We start from the raw sequence: 25973 nt of genomic DNA, 5'->3' as shown, positions 1-25973 counted from the left end.
TAGGTCCAATTTTTTTGCAGACTAAACTCAATATTGATTTAATAGGACGCAAATAATTTCACGGGGCTTCAATGCATTCTTTGTTTTACACCTTTTAAGCCTCCCCGATGGTGTGTGGTAACGTCGTCGCCTTGTGATCAAGGGGTCCCGGGTTCGATACCCGGTGGAGGCACTTGGCACAGTGTTTCGGATCCCACTTTAAACTGTAGGTCCAGTCCCGATTAGCTTTTCTGTGCATAAAGTGTACTTAAAACGATAATTTAATCTATCAATTTTACAACTTTTTTTTATTTAGATCGTTCGGTGCCCAGAGCCGACTCACGCCGTCCCCTAGCTACGGTTCTGAACTTGATAAGACTAAGAATAGCAGGTACTGCGAGCGAAGCAATCAAGAAAATTTTACAAAAAATATTTTTATTTGCATAAAATTTGAAATTGGGTGCGGTAATTGACACCTGTGGGTACCCTTGGCCGTCAATGTTTGCCCCCCTTGCCCCCCTAGAACTCCTATCAGTCCAAGGTTGGAGGGTGCAATGCCCCCCTGTCCCCCCTGTGGTTGCGCCACTGCCTGTACGTACACATACGCACCCGCACATCAATGAAATAAACACAATTTTAGGATGCTATTGAAGCACGTGACTCACGTTAGATCATACCACTTGAAAGTTCTTCACCAGGAAGGCGTACTCTCACAAGCCACTTGTGATGAAGCATGCAGCATCCAACCATCCACTGCAAGAAGATGGTTAGACCGCTTTGCCTTTGTCGCCGTGAGCTGTAGGTAACTAGGCTATGACCAAATTTTCGAAATAATAAGGTAGGCAAAGAGGCACCTGAGCCCCGTGTTCTAATTCGATTATGCTCCCTGAGCAGTCAAAACGAGTCCACTTTACACGCGCACTCCAGCGAGATCTTCAAAAACCTTTCGAGAGCTGGCATCAAACTGACGTGATCGATCAGCCTCGCATGCGAGATATTGAGTAGTGGCCTTCTGAGAACAACCTTTAACGCTATCGGATACACCAGCAGTTAAAGAGAAACGGAAAGCAGAGCTTACCTTTGACAGCGGAGGACGACACATTATTACCGCCGGCGTAGACAAGCGGCTGAAAGCAAGAGACCAAGTACAAGGCTCAGAGCTTTGGGCACACCTAAAGGCAAAGTGCAAAGCTTATTGAAAACTAGGCTCTTAGTGTTATTGCACTTAGTGTCATCACTCAAAAACTGCAAGAAAATTAAAATAATTTTCTAGGGTACGTCAGCCATTATTCTAAAGGTCGCAATTATTGCTTTAAATCATTTAACAAGTAACAATGAAACATATATGAAACCTACATTTTATTTTGCATAAGTTAACCTTTAGTTATGTGCATAAGCTTGTTTCTATGGTAAATTTTGCACGTTTTTAATATATAATTTTGCTTTTTGTGGTATTACCAATTGGAAATATCATTGCCAAATGAGATAGTTTTGTAATGATATGTATACAGTTCTAATACTACATATATGAAGATAAGTTTAGACAATGTTGCCTGAACCTATATTTCATGATATTTCAAGCTTGCGTCTATCATTTTCTGTTAATTTCATGGATATAGTTTTGATTGATTGATTTGGTGTTTTAAGTCCACTTTATGCACAGTAAGGCTAATCGGGACTGGACCTACAGTTTAAAGTGGGATCGGCACCACTTTGTGCCGTCACCGGGTATCGAACCCGGGACCCCTTGATTACAAGGCAACGACGGATAACATTATTTCACTGGAGAGGGTTGCCAAATTTGGACCGGTTCTTATATTCGACCACGTCTAATGGAGATTCACCATAATGCCCATAAGAGTTAATGTTATTTCGATCAAATTTACATCCGTATCTTCAACGTTTTATAGTTTACTAGTTTAAAGTGTACGCTTTTAGGCAAAATATACTATAGTGGATTGACTTGTTACATTGTGGAAGTAAAATTATAGATATGTTTTGAAATTTACCCGTATGGATCATCATGAGTTGCTTATATTCAACTGGCCTGTATGTGCTTTCCTTTGTGCATATTCAAGAGCCATACCGTTACGCATACGTATGTTTACACACACACACACCGTGTTGACAGCGTGTATAGCAATGCAGACGAGCCCAAATTTGTAGCATATCAAGAATGTAAAATTTCGGAACAACTCAAATCTACAAATCCTATTGTTGATAGTGACAAAAAATCATCACTGCACACAAAGATTGATAGAAAATGGCGTTTACAACAGTTCAGATTGCCTCACATATTTTACTTAAACACAAAACATACCTATTTTCCTTCTTTTAATTTCTCCTTTTACAGGTTTTTCATTAAAATGTTCGTAAATTAATCGTATTCGTCATTGATAGATCAAAAGTATTACAGAATATTATATTTAAATGCAAATATCTCTCACTATACAAAATCAGAAGTTCATGTTTTTTTCTCAGATAATTGTAATATTGTTGCTTAGGTGATAATAATTGGATGCAATACGTTCGCTCAAGCACACAGAGAAAGTGCCTCTTCCTTGATTTACGTTAGAGCTCAGAATAATATACCCTCATAAATAGCGTGTCTGTCGCAGTAAAATCTTTACTTCCACATAATTTCTTCGGACCGGAAATTGAAATTTACAAGGAGGCACAGAAAAGGGAGAAATCCTGTTGAGTTGAGGAAATAAATTGGTTGTGTTGATCGCACGCTAGTAAATTTTGAAACCTTTTCTTGCATAAAATAAAGTTAACGATGGCCTATGACACTTTTTATGCTAGTTTTAGCCCTTTCTTTAGGGACGGTGGGAACATTTTCCAACAAACAGCCCATTCTTCATTAACTGCCTCTTGTTTCCACCCACTACTTGGAAATCAATTCTCTCCGTATTTTTTATGTTTATGAGTACATAAACTGCGTTTAACATGCAACATTTATTAGACATGAATATAATTGTTTAACTCTTCCATATGTAAATATTCAGAGGGAAAACACTTTTCATAGCGCTAAAATATCTCTCTTGTATCATTGCCCTTTTCGGTTGTTTCGCGTCACTGTTCTATAAGTTGGGCTCCCCGATGGTGTTATGGTATCGTCGCCGCATTGTAATCAAGGAGTCCCGGGTTCGATACCTGGTAGAGGCACATACTGGTTCTGATTCCACTTTAAACTGTATGTCCAGTCCCGATTAGCCTATCTGTGCATAAAGTGAACTTGAAAAACCTCCAATCTCTTTCTAGGTTAATCGCAACGATCATGAATTGTTTAAATAAATTATTCATGCCTATTTATCGTGTAAATATTATTCGATCGATTGATTGAAATGGAAACTCGGTGTGCGTAAGCACTTAGGTTACTTTCACCCGTCACAATATACACGGGGCCAAGCCCCTTACCGTAACTAAGATCAACACATGTGTCTGAGGACTAAAATCGCATTTTTCAGGTTAAATGGTGAGGTTGTGAAGATGCGCTTAGAACATACAAGGGCAAAACACAGTCCTTCAGAGGATTATACTGGTTGCAGGTATAGGCACCAGAGCCTCGTTGGCCTGCAATATTACAGTTTCCTGGGTGTACTACGTGGAATTGAAATTGGCTTTTGTGTTCCTTCTCACAAGGTCACTCATCGTGTAAATATGGATAAATACGTGTTTGAAAATGTTACAAGGAACAAATTCACACACATTTTTGTCAGAAAAAAATTGAAATCTCAATGATGATATCGGTAATTACAATTATGGTGGCCCAGTGAATGGCCCTACAAAGATTCTTCTTTGTACCTTTATTTTTTTATAACCGTATCTCCCTTTTGCCCCCCCCCCCCCTCTCTCCTCACCTCTCTTGTCACGAATACCTTGAGCAAGAAGTGGCAAATCAAAAGTTGCATTTATTATTCATTACAGTCACCCCTACAACGCACAACCCTGCTCCGACAATAATTTGGCACTGTTCCATTTGTCGTCAGACTTCCGCTTTTCTTGCTTCAGTAGGTCTTGTTGTTTTTATATCCACAGCAGGGAAAAAATAAGTAACATAATTTTTAATGCAACAAATATTTTGTGTCCGTGATTTTATCCTGGTGTGCGATTGGGGGAAGTTGGGTCAGTGAAATATATCCAATATAATTTGGGTTCAAATTTTTTTATAGCTACGAGATTGAAACTGGAAATTGTTGTAAGAACTCAAATGCAACATGTTTAGTTTAATGAGTCTGGATAGGATGTAGGACATATGTAACTTATGCATAATATGGAAAGATGTAAACACACTCAATTATATAAGGTTATATCCAAAATCCATGTTCTACCCTCGAATGAAGCAAGATCCATTTATTTAAAAATGCAAAGTAGGAAAATTTTGAATGTTGTGTTGTTTGAGTTATTACTACTATTCATTCATTTATGTGAAATATATTATCTAAGAATTACCTTCACTTACTATTGAAATTATTAACAAAATGAAAGTTTCCGAATTTGGACTGTTCCCTTAGTAGTATTTTGACATATGTAGGTTTACGCAGTGTGTGTAAAAATTTACTACGTTGGTTCTTAACCTAATTTGCTATTTGTACTTCAGCATATAGCAGCTGCTGGTCATATTGTTCAGAAAGTAACGCGAACGTTATGTTTTAAGACAAATATGTAATATTCACTTTCCGTTATTTTTGTTATTATTATATTTACTGTTTCGTGAGATTTTGAACACATGAAGATGCAAATACTCGGCGAGTGATAAATCATAAATATATCATCTCTAGTGAAATATATTTCCGTTTGTGAGGTATTGTGTGTAGTGTATCAGATATAAAGCATAGGAGGATAGACGGATAAAGAAATGTGATGAACTTTCTCTTCTTAGAATACGTAGACGACACAAAAAATGAAAAATAGATGCCCTTAGCTCGGATCGAACACACTTTTCGTTGATGAAAGCATCGCATTCTAACCATCACGTTAACTACACCAAAATGTGTTGCATTTTAAAGTCTGGCTACTTTCATCCGTAATAAAACCTCAATCTTGGAAGAACAAATTTATTTTCATTTCTCTTGTAAATATTGCATTACATGTGAGTAATGAACAAAAACAATGAAATTTCGATTGTAAATCTATCACAATACTGTCTGTCTATCCCAAATGAAGATTTTAGGACATTCTTTTGAAATTATAATTCGATTGAGTATGTACGTGAGAAGGGTAGTCCGTGGTTGTGTGTCGGATGTCTACTTGAAATTACTTTTGTTTAATAAGTAATTATGTAATATTTTATAATGTATGAGTTGCAATCATGCACGTTGCGGGGGAAAAATCACCTATTTTTGGTTAGTTCGCATAGAAAATGCCAAGAAACGGAAAATTGTTAAATTTGAAGAACAGACAAGAAGTCGCTTCGTTAATTCCATTGGAAAGTGTATCCTTTAATGATAGGATATTGGGTGATGTGAAGGGTTATTTAGGTTACCTGTACAGATGGCTTTGGTGATGAAGATATACTATTATCATTGTGAAATTGCAATAATGAAACAGGCGAAAGAATGATGTTCGTTTAAGGCAGAACTGAAACGGGGAAATGCTCATCTTATAAGTCACTACCATGCTGTAGTGCTCGAGATTGTACAAGTGTAATTTGTGTGCCCTAAGCGTTTCAATACTACATAATCGTTAAATATTTTCACTTGTAGAAATTATACACAATTTTCCATGTAACTGAACCAATTATAATTATTTTTTTGTAAGTGATTCAAACTGTGATCCAACTAGCAGAGTGTTGATATAGTAGCTAAATATTTGGAGATTCTCTCACCTCTCTTCTGTTATAAACAATCAGGATATAATAAAACAGCCTACCTCCGTGGAGAAGTGGTTTGCAAAGCGTGCTACGACGCCAGGTGTCCCGGTTTCGAATACCGGCCTGGTCATGGGTGTTCTTTAAGAGTGTTCCCTCATCCATTTCATCACATCATCACTCATCCTCATGGTCGTGATCAGAAATGGCAGAAAAGTGATGCTAATTAACAAAAACAAATTACATCAAATATAATAAACACTGCAAGCCTCTCTTTACATAGACCATTACAAAGCTAAACATATTTTAATGGATTGGATTTCTATTGGGAATTTTTTTTTTAGATTTGTACATACAACAAACAAGCGTTTTTATGTTTTTTGTGTATTGATCATATTCATATATAATTATTTTGCCTTTTTCGTAATATTTGAATTATTTTGGAACTGTGAACAATGAGAAAAACAAACAGAACTACAGTAGTCCCTCTGTCCATGGAATCGGATTCGTGGTTTCAATTAGCTGTGATTTCAGTGAACCTAGAAATGTAGCTAAACTCTGTGTGGGAGGAGGGGGTGCGATAGGACGTTTGTGTGCGTGTGTGTGTACGTGCAATATATTTTCATTGCCTAAGTATAATATTGTGCACTGTATTATATTACATGTTGGTCGTCTAGTCGATAGGGTGTCTGACTGCCACGCGGGAGACCCGGGTTCGATTCCCGGGGTGGTGATCTAAGATCGAAATTCCGGCCTTGTACCCACATAAAGCGGCTCTGGGGCTCACCCAGCCTCAAATCAATGAGAACCTGGGGGCAACCCTGAGGCCGGAGCGTATTGCTGATCACATCACCTCCAAAATGGAAGAGATCGAGAATGTGTGGGGCCCAACCGCACAACCCATAAAAAATGTGCCTTCATGGTATGGTGCTACATCCAAGGGGAGCTTTATACCTTTACCTTACGTTGGTGGTTCTGTTTCATTGTGTGTAATTTATAAATTACAATTATCTATCTATCTATCTATCTATCTATATATATATATATATATATATATATATATATATATATATATATATAACATGTAAACTAGAAGTGACTAACCTGTATTGAACATATCACATAAGGATGTACCGTGAGCGGGCTGCCACGGTGCAAAAAAGGAGTAAGGAAGAGAAGAATGGTGGTGCCCTGTCTCCCCCGGATGGTTCTGGGCTTGAATATCTTTGCAAATTTCCTTATAAATTTAATTCAATCATCGTCGTTATCATCGTCATGATTAGCCGAAGTCAGCAGAAAAGCGATTCAAACACAAAGTGGAGAGCAAACCAAATGAAAAGAAACCACTAGAATTTCGGAGCGATTTTACAATACAGGGAATTTCTCCATTTTGTTTGAAATTCGGCATACTCACTAATTTTGGCCCCCTGATCACGAATCTGCAGTCAAAATTTGGCGCTCACACGTGGAAATAGCAAAATAATCTAAATTAAGTTTTTATTTCCACACCCTCGATTTCCAAATTTCCCGCCGATTCCGGGCTCCGCCCCAGGGGTAATTGACCTACCGCCCCCAACCGCTATCGCGGCCCCGCCTATATCTATAGAGTCCCTGTTAAAGGCATGTTAGAAATTGGCCGGATTCACCTGTCCCCAAATAAGCGCCAAATTTATATGTGAGCGCCAAATTTTAAGTGCAGATTCGTGATTACGAGGCCCAAATTAGTAAGTATCCCAAATTTTAAACAAATTGGATAAATTCCCTGTATTGTTAAATTATACCAGAATTTCAACCAAAGAGCAATCGAACAGATAATGTAAAATCAATGAAAGATTGATGGATTTGGTTTATTTTAGTTATCTTTTATGCCACATTTCGATAATCGCGACGATGAAGATGAGTAATGATATGATGAAAATTATGTTTTTTTCTCACAAAGAACACACATGCCCAGGCAGTGAATCGAAACCGGGAAACAATGAAAGAGAAAAGAAACTAAGAAAAAACAAGAATAGAAACTGCAAGCGAAGAGAAACTGAAGAATGAGAGGAATGAAAAGATCTTTAGTTTGTTTTTAAGTCCATTATGCACAAAATGGCTCATTGGGACTGGAGCTACAGTTTCGAGTGGGATTCGAACCGGTATGTGCCTCTACAGGGTATTGAACCCGGGACCACTTGTTTACAAATCGACGACTTTACCTGGGTGGACCTGGGAACCCAAATAGAAAGAGTTAAATAAAATCTAAGAGACGAAGGGAATTGAAGTGAAACGAAGAAAGCAAGAATAAGAATGAGTCAAAATAATGGTCGTTTTAATAAAAATGAGCAACTTCTTTTCTCTCAAGATTTTGGAGCACATGCTCCAATTTATATGATTTGTGATTTGATTTGCTTTATTTTACTTCGCTTTTTGTGCCACTTTTGTCTAATATGCGAAGATGGGGATGAGTAATGATATGATGAAATTGATGAATGTACACTCACAAATATCCTTTCCCAGGCTAGGATTCGAACCCGGGACCCTTGACGTCGTAGCGCGATGTGCTAATCACTCTGCCACAGAGCCCAGCTCCAATTGTATGAATGAAACGCCTGAGAACAAACTCATAAACTGAGTACCCAAACTTTCAGTGGTGAGAATGTGCTCAGATTTTGATATTATTGAAAAAGAGAGCTTTCTTCGCAATTGAGCAGCTGATTGCTTAAACACACACCTGCGCACCATTATATGAGTGTGTGTGTGTCTATCACAAGTCAAAAGAATATGTATGAGAAGTCACTAAACGCATGGCCATGAAATTAGGCGGGTGGCAGAAGTTTGCGCTGTTGCCAAGTCAGATCACAACCCCGTGTGTTCGGAGGTTTAAGAGAATCAAAGATATCGTTGTAGAGTTGGTCTTTGTAATCCACGTGATATAATCTGACAGTATTTGCTCGAAAGCAGTGATGAGCCAAAAGTGCCACGGAGAGAGGTCGGTCTGACGCTCGAACTGGGCAACGCAGCCTGGTTGACGTTGCCACACCGTGCGCGGGAACCAGCGACTTTTGTCCCGTTCTCGCATTGCTTTTCCCATATGTGGCACCAGCGCAACTCTGACTAGCCGCCTATTTTCATGGTAGTGCATTTAGCTTGAAAGCTATACGTTGTAGGAGTTGATTCATGCAAAACTAAAGCACTTTCCGATGACCTGGTCCGATACAATTGGATTTTCTTTTTTTGGATTTGATTTTACTTCGAGTTTTGTCCCTATTGGCTAATTTGCGAAGATGGGGATGAGTGATGAAATGATGAAAATGATAAATGGACATTCACACACAACCATGCCCGAGCGGGGTTCGAACCCGGGACTCTTGGCTTCATAGCGCGATGTGCTAACCACTCAGCCACAGTGTCCGGCGCTACAATTGGAGTTCGTGCTTACGAAGAAGTACTCAATTCTCTCAGTACGAGCCAATGTTTTGGAAATTACACCGAGAAGGCAAATGCAGGCCACAGAAAAGAAGATAAAATTCATGAGAAAACAAGGAAAGAGGAACTGGCAACATCAAAAATAGGAGCCGCAGAAAATACACACTTCGTTTCCTGTCTATGGACGTTCGGTTCTAATTGCTTCCAGAACAATTCCCTCCGTCCATAATATCCCAACGACGCAATTTACCCTATCCCTCCTGCGATCAGCATTGAGAAAAGAGAATGTACGAAGTGTGCCCTGACTTGTCGACCCACCACCTTGTTAATTAGATATTACATCACTAATGGCAGGGTCAGCTTTCTCCATTAACACAGCGTAATCAAATTGCGCGACATTTCATTTAATTCTCTTTGCGCGTCAAAGTTCTCTGACATTGAAGTGGTTCAGCCTTCATTCGCATCGTCTCTTCACCTAAGAGCGGAACCGTTTAATATGCGACAACAATTCTGACGTAGCATTCGTTGCAACTGGAAAAGTGCCTCTAATCGAAAGTAACGTTGGTTCGTTCCAGATTTTTGTTTCCAACAATGGCAATTGAATGTACTGTTCGAGTAGGTGCACTTGAATATTATGCGAAGCCTTTCGTGATTCAGTCTTTGTAGTTGGCACGGTATTGTTTCGATGTATAATGTTCCCATGCGACGGTGAATCAAATGGTCTTGTTTGTTTGACAAATGTATTCTCTTTATCCCCCGCGCGCACCTACGATGCGCAGTTGCAAGACTTTTTTCAATAAGGGAAAATCATTTAGAAGCCACACCCAGGTCTCTGGTATACCGTGTAAGTTTTATGCTCTGTCTCGGGAATCTGTGGAGCAGAATAACGGCATAGAAGAGGAGAATGCAAGTGGGCGGAGCAAAGCTGTGCGCGCCGCTGCAAACAGCTGGAAGTTCCAGCCTCGTTTTCTCCTCCATGTACTCGCTTCTCTCTCGCGCGCGTTCATTGGTAGAGTCCTACTTGCGCAAAGGACTTGTTTTCGTTCGCTTGCTGCAGAGATTCCCAAGACAGGCTGTAGCAACTAAGCAACCTAGTTCCTTTTTAGTTTCAAGACAGCTTCTTGTACAGATGGGTTAATCGGGTCTGAATTTACAGTTTAAAGTGGGATCGGAACCATTATGTGCCTCCATCGGTATCGAACCCGAGACCTCTTAATTACAAGGCGACGACGTTACAACCACTGCGCCGTCGGAGAGGGACAACTGAGATAAAGAGCCATCCGAGTTTTGCCTGATTTTTTGCTTAACCTTCTAGTGCTGTATCTCCTGTGCGCCCCAAATCATAATGTAAACCATTTATTCTTATAAGAGTGCCCATATATTTTCTACTGGGTAAAGAATATAATACAATCGTAACCTTTCGCAGTTTCTTTACGACTGTGACCTATCCCATATTAAACAATATAATCGAACGCACCTAGAATTTTCTGTCGAGAGCTGTTTTAGACATGGTTGGAAAAAAAAGCATTGTGAATCGCTGTAGGCACGCTTTTCAATATGTCATTGCAAATTAATTAATGCTTGATTAATGAAATTGTGCCAGAAATATTTAAATCAATATGCAAAACATGGGTATGTCGTAAGAAAGCTTGACTGAAGTTTGATTTGTAGCATACTGGCTGGCAGTTGAGTTTTTGTTTACAGTCCACTTTATGCACACATAGGCTAATCGCGACTTGACCTGCACTTTAAACTGGGATACGAACCACCATGTGTATCCAAGGGGTATGAAACCCGGGATGCAATTATTACAAGACTACGACGTTATCACTACGCCATCTAGGAAGCCAGGTTGGAAATTGGAACTAAAAGACTACAATTGCAGCCAGAAGAGGATTATATAGTTATTGTTTCACGCGAGGCTAAAGAAGAAAAAAGACATTTTAATGGTATTGACTACAATGAATATTACTGAGCTTTAAGATGAAACACGTGCTATTAACTAAAAATTCATTGAAAATCAAAAACCAATAAGGAAGAAAGAATCTTGATTGTGCAAATTCGCAAATCGTCCTACAGGATTTATCAATTTGAAAGTCTTCTTTTTAAAACATTAAAAAGAGAGAGAGAGAGAGAGAAAACACGCTCTTTACTCGAATTTTCCCCGCGGGTCAAAATTGCTGTCAAAGCAACATCGACGCTTCAAGTACCGCTGACCCAACTGGGCTGTTTTTTTGTTTTTTTCCCTTCGTTTATCGGGGCACGTACTCCAAGTACCTGGTCCAAGCAGCATCCAATCAAACGAAATTCATGACAGCTGTAAAGGAAATCCGTGCTTCTCGGAACAATGGGATTCGTGGATTTTCTGATTTTCTTCTTCCCCCGTTACTCCAGTTGCCAAAATAAACGTCAAAGAAAAATTCGTTGTTACAAAAATTTAAATTGCATTTTTTGTGAAGTATTTTAAGCATTGGCATAATGTGAACATGAACGTAAATTAATAAATTTCTAATTTGTCAATAATACATATACCCCCTCCCATGGTGTAGTAGTGCGTAACATGCTCGAATCAAAGGTTATATATTCCAATCATGGTTAAAGGCATGGATGTATTGTGGCATTGATCTTATTACCCATTCAATCAGTTCATCATTCATCAACATCTTTTATTTAACCAAAGATGTTGGAAAAGCATGTACAATAATATAAATAAATAGACACAAGCACAAACTAAAACACTACACAACTCGCTACCTCAATTATATCAGATACGAATATAGACGTCAGCCTCTACTATACTAGTATTTTCACACTATAAATAAATAAAGATATAATTTGTAATATTTAGGCAATACGTATGTATAAATCATAAGCAACAAAATCTAAAAGTTCTAAAATTTGATACAGGAAAGTTTACTGATGAAAGAATTAAGAAAGATTACCAAATTAAACTGTCAAATAGATTTGATGTTTTGCAGGATTTAAATGATGATGAAAATATAAATGAAACAGACGTAAATAAGAATTGGGAGCACATACGTAATGCAATAGAATCAGCAGCTAAAGAAAGTATAGGATACCATAAACCGAGAAAAAGTAAGCCATGGTTTGATAATGAATGTCATAATCTAATAGAAATAAGAAATCAGGCTAGACTTAGGTGGTTAAATAACTCTGATGATACAAATCTAAACAATTATAATAGAATAAAGCGAGAAGTTAACCGCACGTTTAGAAGTAAAAAAAGAGATTACTTGAAAAGCAAAATTAACGAAATTGAAACAAACAGCAAAAATAAAAATATCAGAGATTTATATAAAGGTGTAAATGAGTTTAGAAAGGGGTGGCAACCTAAAGTAAATTTGATAAAAGATAAAGACGGTGATTTTCTAGCTGACCCAAGCGATATTCTAAATAGATGGAAGAACTACTTTAATGACCTTTTAAATGTTCATGTAGGAGATAAATCAGAAGTAAATGAAGTCCACACAGCAGAACCTTTAGTTCCAGAACCTAACTTGACTGAAGTTAAAGATGCTATTAAAAGGCTAAAGAATAACAAAGCACCTGGCATTGATTTAATACCAGCTGAGTTAATTAAATATGGTGGAAATTCATTAATATGTCAAATTCATAAATTAATTTGTTTAATATGGAATAAAGAAGAAATCCCTCAACAGTGGAAAGAATCCATAATTGTTCCTGTGTTTAAAAAAGGTGATAAAATGAACTGCAATAATTACCGTGGAATTTCTCTACTCTCAACAACATATAAAATATTATCTAACATTCTTTTAACAAGACTAACCCCATATGCTGATGAAATTATAGGTGATTATCAATGTGGATTTAAACGTAACAGATCAACTACAGATCAAATTTTTCACATCAGACAGACACTTGAAAAAAAGTGGGAATATAATCAAAATGTCCATCAGCTATTCGTTGATTTCAAAAAAGCATATGATTCGGTCAAAAGAGATAAATTATATAATATATTAGTAGAGTTTGGAATACCTAAGAAGCTTGTTAGTATGATAAAAGTATGCACCAGTGAAACAGAAAGTAAAATTCGTGTGGGTATTAATATGTCTGACAAATTTACAATTCATGATGGGTTAAAACAAGGAGATGCATTATCTCCATTGCTCTTTAATTTTGCCTTAGAATATGCTGTTAGGAAGGTAAACGAAACTAAAGAAGGACTAAAATTAAATGGTGTGACTCAGTTGTTAGCATATGCAGATGATGTAGACTTACTGGGGGATGATGTGAATACAATTAAGAATAATGCTAAAATATTTTTCAAAACTGCTAAAGAGATAGGTTTGGAAGTTAACAAAGAGAAAACTAAATATATGCTTACAGGCCGAAACCAAGTGTTAGGTAATAATCAAAATCTAATTTTTGATAACAACTCGTTTGAAACAGTTTCCAAATTCAAATACTTAGGAGTAATATTAACAAATGAAAATTATATTAAAGAGGAAATAAAAAGCAGGCTTAATTCAGGAAATGCATGTTACTTCTCTCTTCATAAACTTTTGTCTTCTCGTTTAATATCTAAGAAACTAAAAGTTAAAATATACAAAACAGTAATTTTGCCTGTAGTATTATATGGGTGTGAAACTTGGTCCCTTACATTGAAAGAGGAACATAAATTGAGAGTATTTGAAAATAAGATCCTTAGGAAAATATTTGGACCTAAAAGGGATGAGGAGACAGGTGAGTGGAGAAGGTTACATAATTTAGAACTACATAATTTGTATTCATGTCCAGACATTATTAGAATAATTAAATCAAGAAGACTTAGGTGGGCAGGCCATGTGGCACGAATGGGAGAGGAAAGAGGAGTTTACAGGATTCTTGTTGGGAAACCTGATGGTAAGAGACCAGTAGGAAGGCCAAGACGAAGATGGAGGGACAACGTCGAGATGGACCTAAGGGAAATCGGTAGGGATGGAAAAGAGTATATAGATCTTGCACAAGATAGGGACAGATGGAAGGCCTGTGTTGCTGCAGCCATGAACCTTCGGGTTTAAGAAGGCTAGAGAGTTAGTTTAGTTAGTATGTACGGAATAGGCATAATCTCCAACGTGAAGATTTCAATTTTCAGTACACTTTTCAAGATTTCGTTAGTAAAACTTCGAAAATGAATAATGAAGCAAAATATTATACAGTAAATAATTGATTAATTGAATTCGTGTTTTAAGTTCACTTTACGCACAGTAAGGCTAATCGGGACTGGACCTACAGTTTAAAGTGGGATCCGAACCACTAGGTGCCTCCACCGAGTATCGAAACCGGGACCCCCTGATTACAAGGCGACGAGGCTACCACTGCGCCATCAGGGAGGCCAATATACAGTGGATGAGATAATAGACATTTAATGTCATTAAAAATATGACGTGATTGGATTTCACTTACAGAAGACATGGAAAATATAAGCTAGCAATACTGCAAAAATTAATATTTCTCATAGATACAGAATTGTGAAATTTAAAACGTTTCAAAATTATAGATTTAAAATTCTACCAAACTTTGGTGATGATGGCAGAATTATTCTGCGAAACATGCATAACGGGATCGAAAATTAATCAGTTATTGGCACATAGCATTAAAATCTGTCGTCGCTCGAAGGCCTTATTCTGAAAGACACTTTCTGCTTCATATTACACGGATCAATACCTCTTCACATAGTAAATTACCAGAACATGCTGAACGAGCCAGCAGATCAAAGCTAATGTGATGCAGTTGCAAGTAACCCTTCCCAAGAGGTTAAGAAATTGTATCATTAGGCTCGCTTTTTTGTGGTTTTTCCTGAGGATCGAAGTAGTATGATCAACTGCAATTGCGCGTGCCCTCATCGCAGAGAATGTGAAAGGGCACCTCTGTAATGGATGAATAGCATTTTGCATAATGGCATTGGCTAAGAGGCTACCAAAATGGAGAAAGTTCCGCTTCATTGAAGATCCTAAGTGGGCTATTATCTGTCATTTGAGGATGGGGACAAAAGAATGATCACCCAGAGGAAAGAATGCTCCCTTCCCTTCTTCGCCATGTGAAGGTGTAATAAGGAAGAGTAAGCCTGTGGGCAGTTGCAGTTTGGTAAAATTTCTGGAGAGATGCGAGGTCACGTTTTTATGTTCACGCATCTCGAGTGGTTTGAACCCTGCATCAACTTAGAAGCAATCCTGGAATATTCTTTCAAGATCCTATATTGCACATTTTCCGTCAGCAGTTATTTCTAATGTATGTAACACCACTCCGTCTTATCAGAAAAAAATGGTTCCAATGCCTTTCCTAATCCATTCATCACGAGTAAAATCCAATTATACTTCTATGTAAAGTAATCCTGATTTCATATATATTCTGAAATTACCAGCATCCTATCTCTGCTTTTAACTATCTTACATGTACATGTGCATCATAATAAGAAAAGTACTAAATGAAATTGAAACTCAGATTTTTTTAAAAATCTACCACTAAAACAAGAGCATACCAGAGATTATCGTAAGAAAGATACTCATACTTATGTGTGTCAGCCTCTACCCTTCCTAACGCAGGCTACTGAAAGGATGTACAGGAGGTATAATTGAACGTAGTAATTGAAACGACAGGTAATGAATTCTTTCATTTAAACGAGTGTGATTTTTATTCTCATTTTGTGAACAGAATGAAATATTCTCATGAATATGCGGGGTGTAAGGGATGATTCAAGTATCAAGTTTGTAAAGGCTAACGAGGCTCTGGCGTCTGTTCCAAATATCTCCGTGTTGAGTGTTGTCCTGCGTTTGTCCGTAATTGCGCTGGATGTCCTCCTACAGCGTCACCTTATTTTGGAATGACGGCTGAGTTGATTGATCTCAAAATAAGAGAGCGAGTGAATTTTCGAAGTGTGTATATATCATTTTTTGGTGAAGACCTGTCCTTGCGGTCTTTAAGTTACGGGTGCAAATAGCTAATGCGCTGACACGCTCATAATATACCAATGCAGTCAATCAATCAACTTGTAAATATGATGCTTGAAATGCATATTAACAGTGTTACAACCGTGACTGTCGTGACTGAAAGATTTAACACGTTAGACTAAAATATAAAGTACACAGTTGATATGAGCAGTGATGATAGGAATAGGGAGATTCCTTACAAATGCACTCTGAAAAATAAATGGTATTGTACCCCTCAAAACTGGTGAAAAAGGCACATAAAAGTATATCAAAAGTTTCGTTCTTACGATTTAACATTCACAAAGACGATTCTTTTCTTTTTTAAACTTTTAAGAAGATTTTCTGCCGTGTCTTGAAAGGTTAATTGCCGAACATGAGATAAATAACATCCGTTATTTCCCCTAAATATTCTCAACTTCTCCATCTGAAAAATGATGTTGTAGTCTGGTCGTTAGGGTGTCTGACGGCCACGTGAGAGAGACTGTTTCTATTCCCAGGCTGGATGATCTCGGGTGGAAACATTTCCCACAATATCCCTGCATAAAGGTGTTCTCGGCTCACCTAGCCTAGAATCAATTGGTACCTAGGATCAAACCTAGAGAACAAAGGTTACGTAGCGTGTTGTTGATCTCGTCTCCGCTATGTTGATGTGTGAAGCCCCACTTGCTCACCGCTCATGTGCCTTCATGGTACAGTGGGATCCATGAGAATTACTGTGCAAATTGTCCATCACCATGTTCGTGCACTTTATATTATCCAATAAGAGCTTCAAGAATTAAAAAAAACTCGAAGTAAACTGTTGACAACTTCTGCACCAGCATACATAAAAATCCATCGCTTAAAAACACATAGGATGTAAGAGAAAAATGAATGAAAATTGTCATGGACAATTTTCACGGTAATACTCATGGATCCCATTGTACAGCGCAATGAACTTTACTCTTTCTGCCTTTTTATACAATGGTTGGAGTCTCATACTTCAAATTTAATATTATTTTTGCGCCATTTCCAAAGTGATTATGCTTAGGAGAAAAACAAATTGTCACTCAGGCAAGTACAGTGGAACGAACAAGTATTGCTCGGCAAATCGTCCACAACGGAATGATTTTTTTGTGTTCTGGTGCAGTGGTTGAGAGTTTTGTTTCAATTCCAGAAGCTTTCGTTTTGTAAAACAAAGTGCATGAACATGGTGGTGGGTAATATACTTGGTAATACTTATACATCCGACCGTACATAAATTCATGATAATTGATAATGAAAGCACCGACAAAATTTATTTGTAATATTTTCGTCCTGTACTGTGCAGTTTTATCGATAATAACATATTCAACCTAAATTCAACAATGTCGTCACAGATCTGGTACGTTCAATGTATTATCATTAATAATATATTTAGGTCATCATCACGTTCATAATTGATCATGCATCTTGTATGGAATGTATCATGTAATTCATTATTAATTACTATGGGACACTGCCATTATCAGTTCTCTACAACCATTGAATAGTAGTAATCCTCTTCTCATAAGAAGTAATCATTGTTAAAGAATTTTGCAATATACATGTTTAAATTGGTTTGGGTTTTAGTTCACTAAGTGTCTGTGAAAACTCAGATCATCCGAAGGATTCGTAGTCCCTGATAAAAAAGCAAAACAATATAGCTTCAGTGTTGCTATAGTTTGATATTCTCAGTACCAGTGTGTTAAAACTAACATGTGTCATGCAACAATTTGGACCAACTTCATCCATTCTACACGAACTGATTTTGTTGTAATATTGTTGTCCATTAGGTTTCCTACTCGTTCTTGGGTTTCGATTTCTTGATAAGTTTTAAATTTCGTTTTTAACCTTTTACGCTACCATTGTTTAACTTTCATCGTATAGGTTAAACAGATATACGTGATATAAATTGATATAGTACGCAAGAGAACAAGAACGAATAAACACGCCGTACTGCAGTACTATGGCAAATAAGCATGTTCGCGCTTTGATATTGCATCGTACCGTATTTACATAGATTGATGCCAGTTTTTTTATTATTAGTCTTTATGTTCTCCATAATTGGAATATCTGTTGGAGTTTACTGTTGAACTAATAAATAAATCAAATTAATTCAGACTGTCAACGTCCTGGCATTTTACTTGAAGCTGAAAGTTTTAATTTCATCTACGGTATTCGAACATGTTGATCAATTCACCAAATCGGCATTCTTTGTTTGGAAAGATCAATGTGCAAATATGCAAACAGTAGAAAACGTTAATTGAATCCATAACTGTTTACTTTCATCAAGTTGGTTGGGAAAGCAATTTATCTGTGGATGAAGGATCTCTGTAGAAATACTCCACCAAACTAATCTGGTTACATGTGTATTTGTGTGTGTGTATGCATGAGCTTGTGCAGAGCCTAATAGTTAGATACCTCGTCCTTGGATTTTCTGCAAAGGGGAACCGTTTTTATCTTTTAATTTCCAATTCTTTAATGGAAAAGTCAAGTATCACTTGAAATGCGGCCCGTCTCTAATATTAGTAGTGTTGATATATCTGCATAGAGGCTCCATGCGTGGCCAAAAGATTAGTTCTCCTCGCGGTTCCGGGTTCGATTCTCGGTGGGAACAGCGAGTTCATGAATAGGAAAATGCGACTGCAGCTAGCCAGCCGTTAGAAACAGCGCGTACTACTTCACTCCGCCCACTCCCTGCCTTGCTTCACAGATTCCAGGAACAGAGTATACTTGAAAATAAGAAGTCATAAAATAGCGGCGATGGGACTCTATGCGCTGACCACACGTCACCCAATGATAAAGCCGCTCTGGTAGGCCCTTGCCCTTATAGGGCTGTTGCTCCATGAAGTCTAGTTTGTTTTTAGATCTATCTGCATGATGATTCCATAATCATATTTGTAGCAAAACTTCATATTATTACATAAAAATACTCTCGATCAATAACCAATAAATAAATTTATATTTTATGTTCTTGGCCATTTCGTCAACAGGCGTGGAAATATTTTCATTATACATGATTCTCACATTACGGACAATTCCACTCATAGCCATCCCATTTTATTCTAATAGTGGTATTTCTACCTCACGACCTGAACACGATCACTTGCAATTTCCTAAATCAATTGTAGGGTATTTATATTTCATTACACGTTAAACAGATTATTTCTTTGTTCCAGAACATCATGGTGCGTTCGCCCCAAGTTTAAGCGACCATCTTAACGTAGTGCATGTTCGAGATGGCGAATCGGCAGTCCTGTCCTGTGTTTCACAAGGATTTCCTCCGCCTTCCTACAGGTAAGTTGAGATTACATGATGCTAAAATTGATTGTAGAAAATTAAAAGAAAATTAGATTTTAGGAAGATTACATTGTTGAAGAAGCAAAATCTGAGTAATTTATTCAAAATCATCGATGGATAATGGTTCGGAAAGTGTCTAAACGTGGCCCTCAGTCCTGAACAGAATGAGTAGGAACACGATGAAGTCAATGCAACGGCGAGTCTTGACGTCGAAACAGAAGAAATGAAGTTTATTTGTTGTTACTCAAGTGCCTCCCTGGAAATGGTAACCCTTCCGCCTAGTAATGAAGGGGTCCATGGTTCGATAACAGGTGATTTGGGTCCATATTTAAACCGTAGGTCCAGTCCTTATTAGTATGTCTGTGCATACAATGAACATAATCTTTGACACACTTTTGTCACTCAGGTCAACAGTTGCTCATTTTTCTCACTGACGTTCAAATACTGACACCGACTGAATACACTAACATGAGCACATGAGTTTAGGCTTGAAATCTTGTATAAATTTTAGAACGGAAGAAAACCAGGAGACTATACTCTGTCTCTGGTATCTCTGGCGGAAGCGAACGAAAACAAGTCTCTGCGCAAGCAGTGACGCGAGACGGCTCCACCAATGAACACGTGAGCGAGAACGGGATCGCGTGGAGGGGAAGCGACTGCAGTTAGCAGCCTTCGCAGCACCGTGTACTGCTTCGCTCTGCTCGCTCGATTCCACCCCTTGTCTGCCGCTATGCGCGGCCTTGCTCCACAGATTCCGAGGATAGAGTATAGTGATCATTTTTATTTGAGCCTTCGTTAGCATTCATGGTGGAAGAATCCCAGGTAAGATTGTTTTTCTTTTACTTTTTATTTTCATTTGATTTATTTTTCTTCGCTTCTAGTGCCACTTTTGGCTAATTTGCGAAGATGGGGATGAGTGATGATATGATGAAATTGATGAATAGACATCACAAACGTCCATGCCCAAGCCAGGATTCGAACCCGGGACCCCCTGGCGTCGCAGCGCGATGTGCTAACCACTCCGCCACGGGGGCTGGCAGGAAAGCTTGTTGCATTGTACAATATTTGTTCACTTACTATATCAATTCCTTACCTATCCTTGTCGCGACGTTAAACGTGGAATATATAAAAGCACTGTGCGAATTAAGCTTTTTTGCTTTGGGGGAGGGGGATGCCTACTCAGTGGCGTATTTGTGATTTCATTTCGGGAGGTAGGTTTTTTTTTTCTGGGTATGGAAATTTGTATGTGTTACCAGTTAGCAAACTAAATCATTGCCCTCCAGTTTTACGAACTTTAGGAAAATGGTTGTAACTTAGGTCATTAAATCTTACGATTTACACATAATTTAGAAACTGCATAATTACATTCTTAGAAAACACAAACTCATACATAAAGAGAGCTATCGAACGAATAACGCCGAAAACTTGACCAAATTCCTGTTACCAAGTTCAAATTTAACGTCCATCTAACTTACCTACAAGTTTCTTGTAAACACTTTAATACATGTAAAATATCAGCACAATGCCATGAAAACTTAAGTGGAAAACAGCCTGCTGGAATGCGATGAACTGTATTGTCTCTGCTTGTTGACGTTGGTCAGATTCAGAATATTGTCATTATTGAATCCACAAGGTTTCATACTTTTCGGCATTGAAATCTTTGATAAGTCGTAACATACCCCATCGATACGAGTAGAATCTTGCCCAGACTTGTCAAAACTTGTTTCTAGATTTTGTTGAGAAAGAGGTTTTTACACAGGAAGCGGCCGTGGCTCACCTTGAGGGAGGTGAATGAAGGTCGGGCAACATGAACAAAACCAGGTAATCTTGAAAGCGAGGAGTCTTTTTGATTGTCATCACTGAGAGGGGTAACACTGCTAGGGGAGAGCCTATTCGTACCGAACGGGGTAAGTTATCCATTTTTCCTGTACTCTGCCATTCTCAGTCAGAAGTGTTGGGACTAAAATATATGTCATCTCATTTAATTAAATGCTAGTTTAGATACCTCACATCTGGCTCTTTCAAGGCCATCGCAGCCAGCAAGTGTTGTAATTTAAGTATGAGCTATAACCCCATTGGTTCGATCCCCCGTTTTACAGGGTAGAACGTTACGGAGTGGACCATGCTGGGCACGAATGATGTTTCAATTGCATTTGTTACATTGATGAGAAGTGGTATGCTATATTTCAATCTCATTTTCTTTGACGTGGATAAAAACATCCCTGGCAGGGAAAAAATAATTTTCATTTGCCGGGGATTTCTTTTTGCTGGGGGAATTCCCTACTCCCCCCTGTTAATTCGCACAGCGACTTAGAATAACCAAAAATTCCGTACAAAAATATAACAGTTATCGGTTTTTTATTAAAGGGATATATTGTGATCATTTCAACAAAACTAAGAAATATGTGTCATAAAACATGCAAATATTAATTTGATACTTGTGATTAAAATGACACATCTCGCAGGCCTCTCCTCTAGCATAGTAGCTAACAATGTTGCCTTGGTATCAATGGTTCCAGGTTTGATTCCTCATGCAGGTGCATTACACACTGGTTGTTATCTCGCTTTGAACTATAGGTTTAGTCATATTAGCCAATCTGAGCATAAGTTTAAAACAAACAAAAGAAAAGTGTGATATACTTCAAGAAATCTTAACACGACATGTGTTCTAAATTAATGTCCGAAGCCGTAATAATACAATCCCTTGCTATCTAAAAGCTTCTTGTAAATTAGGAACCATAAATGCAGCAGAATACTTATACAGAATGATTCAAAATACGCCTACCAAGTTTAAACAGAGATATAGTCACAATGACTGCAAAAAAATGGAACGAAACTGCAGGCCATTGTGGCGGAGTTGTAAGCACATCGACGCCAGGAGTCCCGGGTTCGTATCCTGGTCTGGGCATGGATGTTTGTGAGTGGCCATTCGTCAATTTCATAACATCATCACTCATCCTCATCTTTGCAAATTAGACAAAAGTGGCACAAAAGCGTAGCAAAATATAGCAAATCAATAAATAAATCAATTGAATATAATACTCATTTATTGTTGGAATTTTGTTTACGTCCGCATCTTAGAGGACGAGTGGTGCCTTTGAGCCTTGACTATCCAGCATTACTATGTAATATGGTAAACACTACAGCATTTGCATTGCTTGGTCCCATATTCTCCGGACTTCAATCCGGCCCAATATTTTTATGGAGTTCTCTCCAGATTACGCGTTTAACCGAAGGACTCTGGAAAAGCTACGACTTGTAACACGTGGTTCAGCATTTATTCATCTCGGTAAACTCGGAATTCTTAGTTTTAAGTTCACTTTATGCACAAACCGGCTAATCCGGACCGGGTCTACGGTATAAAGTGTGATCCGAACCACTGTGCAATGTGCCTTCACCGGCCAACACACTCGGAGCATTATTTCTAATCGTCTTCATTGCTCAGGCATATTGCATTATTCTTGGTAGGAATAATTTGGGACAACCTGTGTTAACACAAGTCTATACAAAGGCAAGTGAACTCTTATTAACGCTCTCTCTCGCACACACACTATCTCTCTCAACTTTTATTCTGCCACACAAAAAGTTTTTACAATATTCCTCTCCACGTATAGTGTGAGATGTGCAAGCTTCACGCCGCGATACACAGATACGTGCCTTGTCAATGTTTCGTACTAACGCACTTCAATTGTATTATGTTTCACGAATGCATGCATCCATTATCTGTCGTTTATGGACGGTTGGAGCTGAATGACTTCGGACGCTATAGTTAATGCAATATGCTGTTAGGGTATTGTTACGGACTTTTCCAAAAATTATCTTTACCAGAAGCGCGAAAGAATTTATATCTAGTTTTGTTTTGAAAACACTAATAACCAGCTCCGGAGTTGGGACGGGGGTTGAACCTTCCCTTGCCCAAGCTTTCCAAAAATAAAAAAAAACGTTGGGTATTGGAAAATATATACAGGGTGTTTCACTTGCTCTCGGCCTCTTATTTTCGCTTATAAAAATCAAACTATTGGTTATGATGTGATGAAATTTGCTACGGACATACCTTGGTGTATGAGAAGCATGGTGACGTCACAGGAAGTGTTGGAAGTGGTCGCCATTAGCATCAATGCATGCCTGCACACCCTTTCCTTGTTTTGGCGGCTCGTTGATATGTGCTTGTGGAAACTGCCAGAAATCTATTTTTCACTTCCTACACCGTTGCTTCTGGCAGTTTTGGACTTCCTGCTTCATGCACATCCAACAATGATCCACTTGTTTACAGTTTCTTCACCAAATATTGAATGGAAGACTTCGCAGGCGGTTTCCGGGCCCCGAACTGTGCAATAAATTGTCACTGGCACGCCTTTATGGACCCCGTTATCCGCAAACGTCCGTACGATTGGCATTTGACGGCAGGATCGCCCAGACGCACGCGCATGCTCACGAAAGAACTAGGGAGACTGTGGTGTCATCTCCAATGACGTCACCATGCTTCTCATACACCAAGGTATATCCGTAGCAAATACATTTCATTACGACCAATAGTTTGATTCTCATAAGCGAAAATTAGGGGTGGAGAGCAAGTGAAACACCCTGTATATACACACGGTGTGCCTAATGTCACATCTTCTGTTACTATGAAGGAAGGCTGTAATTGTAAAAAAAAAGGTGTGCAATTCTACACTTACGAGTACGAATGTAAAGACGTCGACTACAGTTCAATGTATCATGTAACTCCATATTGCCTCCACCCATGTAAGAACACACTACATTGTGCATTGTTGAAACTTGGACTGATGAGATTTATTGTTGCCCCAGTAAGTATTACGTAACTTCACCAGACTAGACCTTAGATTTGACGGATCCCCACACGAGAAGTAAAATGGGGTGAGGGGGAGGTCGGGGGATTGGGTTCCCCATTCTTGGTGACTCCAGCCCATCTTCCTGGTACACTGTTATTCACTTATTCAGGTAAAAATACTTAAATATAACGTTTTCATTGAATTTGATGGTGACTTTCGGGACAATGTGTGTGTGTGTGTGTGCGTAATATAAATAGAAGACAGCTATAAAGTAATTTGACACTTTATGGCAAACCTCTGAAGAAGAGAACTCTGTATTGTGGAGGTCATGGACAGTTTTACCTTTATCTTCTATCCCATTCCGATAATCGTTACATTTGAAGGGCTCTCTTTAAACGAAGTCACCAATATTTTATATCTGTACGGATTTTTTCACTTTTCCCATCCTATTGATTGGAAATACCAGCAAAATCAATGTAAGTTATAAAGCAGAACGTTCTAAAAGACACGCTTCTATTTTTCCCGTAGCCATGAGTGAGGTTTTCGCATTCGTAGCCGACGCTTCCTTTGTTCCCAGTTTTTCATAACGAATCGTTGGTTTTTATGTTACGCAACTTCTGAATAGATTTCGTGTTTTGGTGTTCCCTTTTTCAATTTCCAATTGCACCCTCTGCAAAACAGAACTTTCTTTGAAATGCTCTTTCACGGTCCATGTACTGCGCTTTTGATGAGTGTATGACCAGCTTCTGTCCTTCGACATAACGCTCAGTTCTCACTGTCCACTCGCTCCCTTTAGGGTGACAATCGCACTCAGGAGAATTTAAGCGTTGATATGGATTTACTGAAACAAGTTCGTACAATTTATACCCTTTACTGAAATACAACTTTGCACATTATAAGAGCCACTTGGTGTTTTACCTACACCATGGAAATTTCAGTGTGTTTTATTCTTTTCAAAAATGTCTACTTTCTTCTTATTGTGGCACAAGTCGATTTGGATGTACCTTATCTTTGAATGGGTTAAGTTAGTTCTGGTAGAGCATCTTGCCTCAGGAGTTGCAGAATTAATAAGAGAATAATAATACAAATTTAAGCAACTTTCCGGCCTCCGTGGTGCCGGCCCCCGTGGCGGAGTGGTTAGCACATCGAGTTTCGACACAAAGGGTCCCGGGTTCGAATCCAGGAATGGATTTTTGTGAGTGTCCATTCATCAATTTCATCATATCATCACTCATCCCCATTTTCGAAAATTAGACAAAAGTGGCATAAAAAGAGAAGTAAAATAACTCAAATCAATCAATCAACCGGCCTCCAAGGCGGAGTAGTTAGCACAGCGCGCTACGATATCCCGGGTTCGAATCCCGGTCTGGGCTTGGGTGTTCTTTGCGGGTGTTCCTTCATCAATTACATCGTATCATCAGTCAGACACGTCGTCGCGATTAGACAAAAGTGATAGAGAAGCGACGCTAAATAACAAAAATCAATCAATCAATCACTATTTTATTTTCAAGATCAAGATATTTATAGTGCAACACGAAACTCAAAAGTTACACTGAACCACCAAATGAAACTAACTGTTCTCATAGCAACGAGGAAAAGTGGAACTCTTGTTGATCTCATTACTCTGTTCATTGCCACAAGTAACGATTGCCTCCAATTGGAGATAATTAGGGAATTGAAGAAATACAATTAGGATTACAGTCACCAGTTTCTAGACCTGAAATCACGACA

The 25973-nt window shown here is 38.4% G+C and overlaps 1 protein-coding gene across 4 annotated transcripts in view; it reads left to right on the top strand.

Annotated features, from left to right (window-relative positions):
* Positions 1-25973, top strand: part of LOC145983948 (cell adhesion molecule Dscam2-like) — a 796725-nt gene that overhangs the window by 524319 nt on the left and 246433 nt on the right. For all 4 annotated transcript variants that reach the window (XM_083117150.1, XM_083117148.1, XM_083117149.1 and 1 more), the window contains exon 7: positions 19329-19446. In XM_083117150.1, coding sequence (XP_082973276.1) covers positions 19329-19446 — 118 coding nt within the window. The remainder of the gene's footprint in view (positions 1-19328; positions 19447-25973) is intronic.

This window comes from Lepisma saccharinum, chromosome 2 (genome assembly GCF_977018435.1).
Source record: "Lepisma saccharinum chromosome 2, izLepSacc3.1, whole genome shotgun sequence".
Lineage (NCBI taxonomy): Eukaryota > Metazoa > Arthropoda > Insecta > Zygentoma > Lepismatidae > Lepisma > Lepisma saccharinum.
This window is presented reverse-complemented; position numbering and strand designations above follow the sequence as displayed.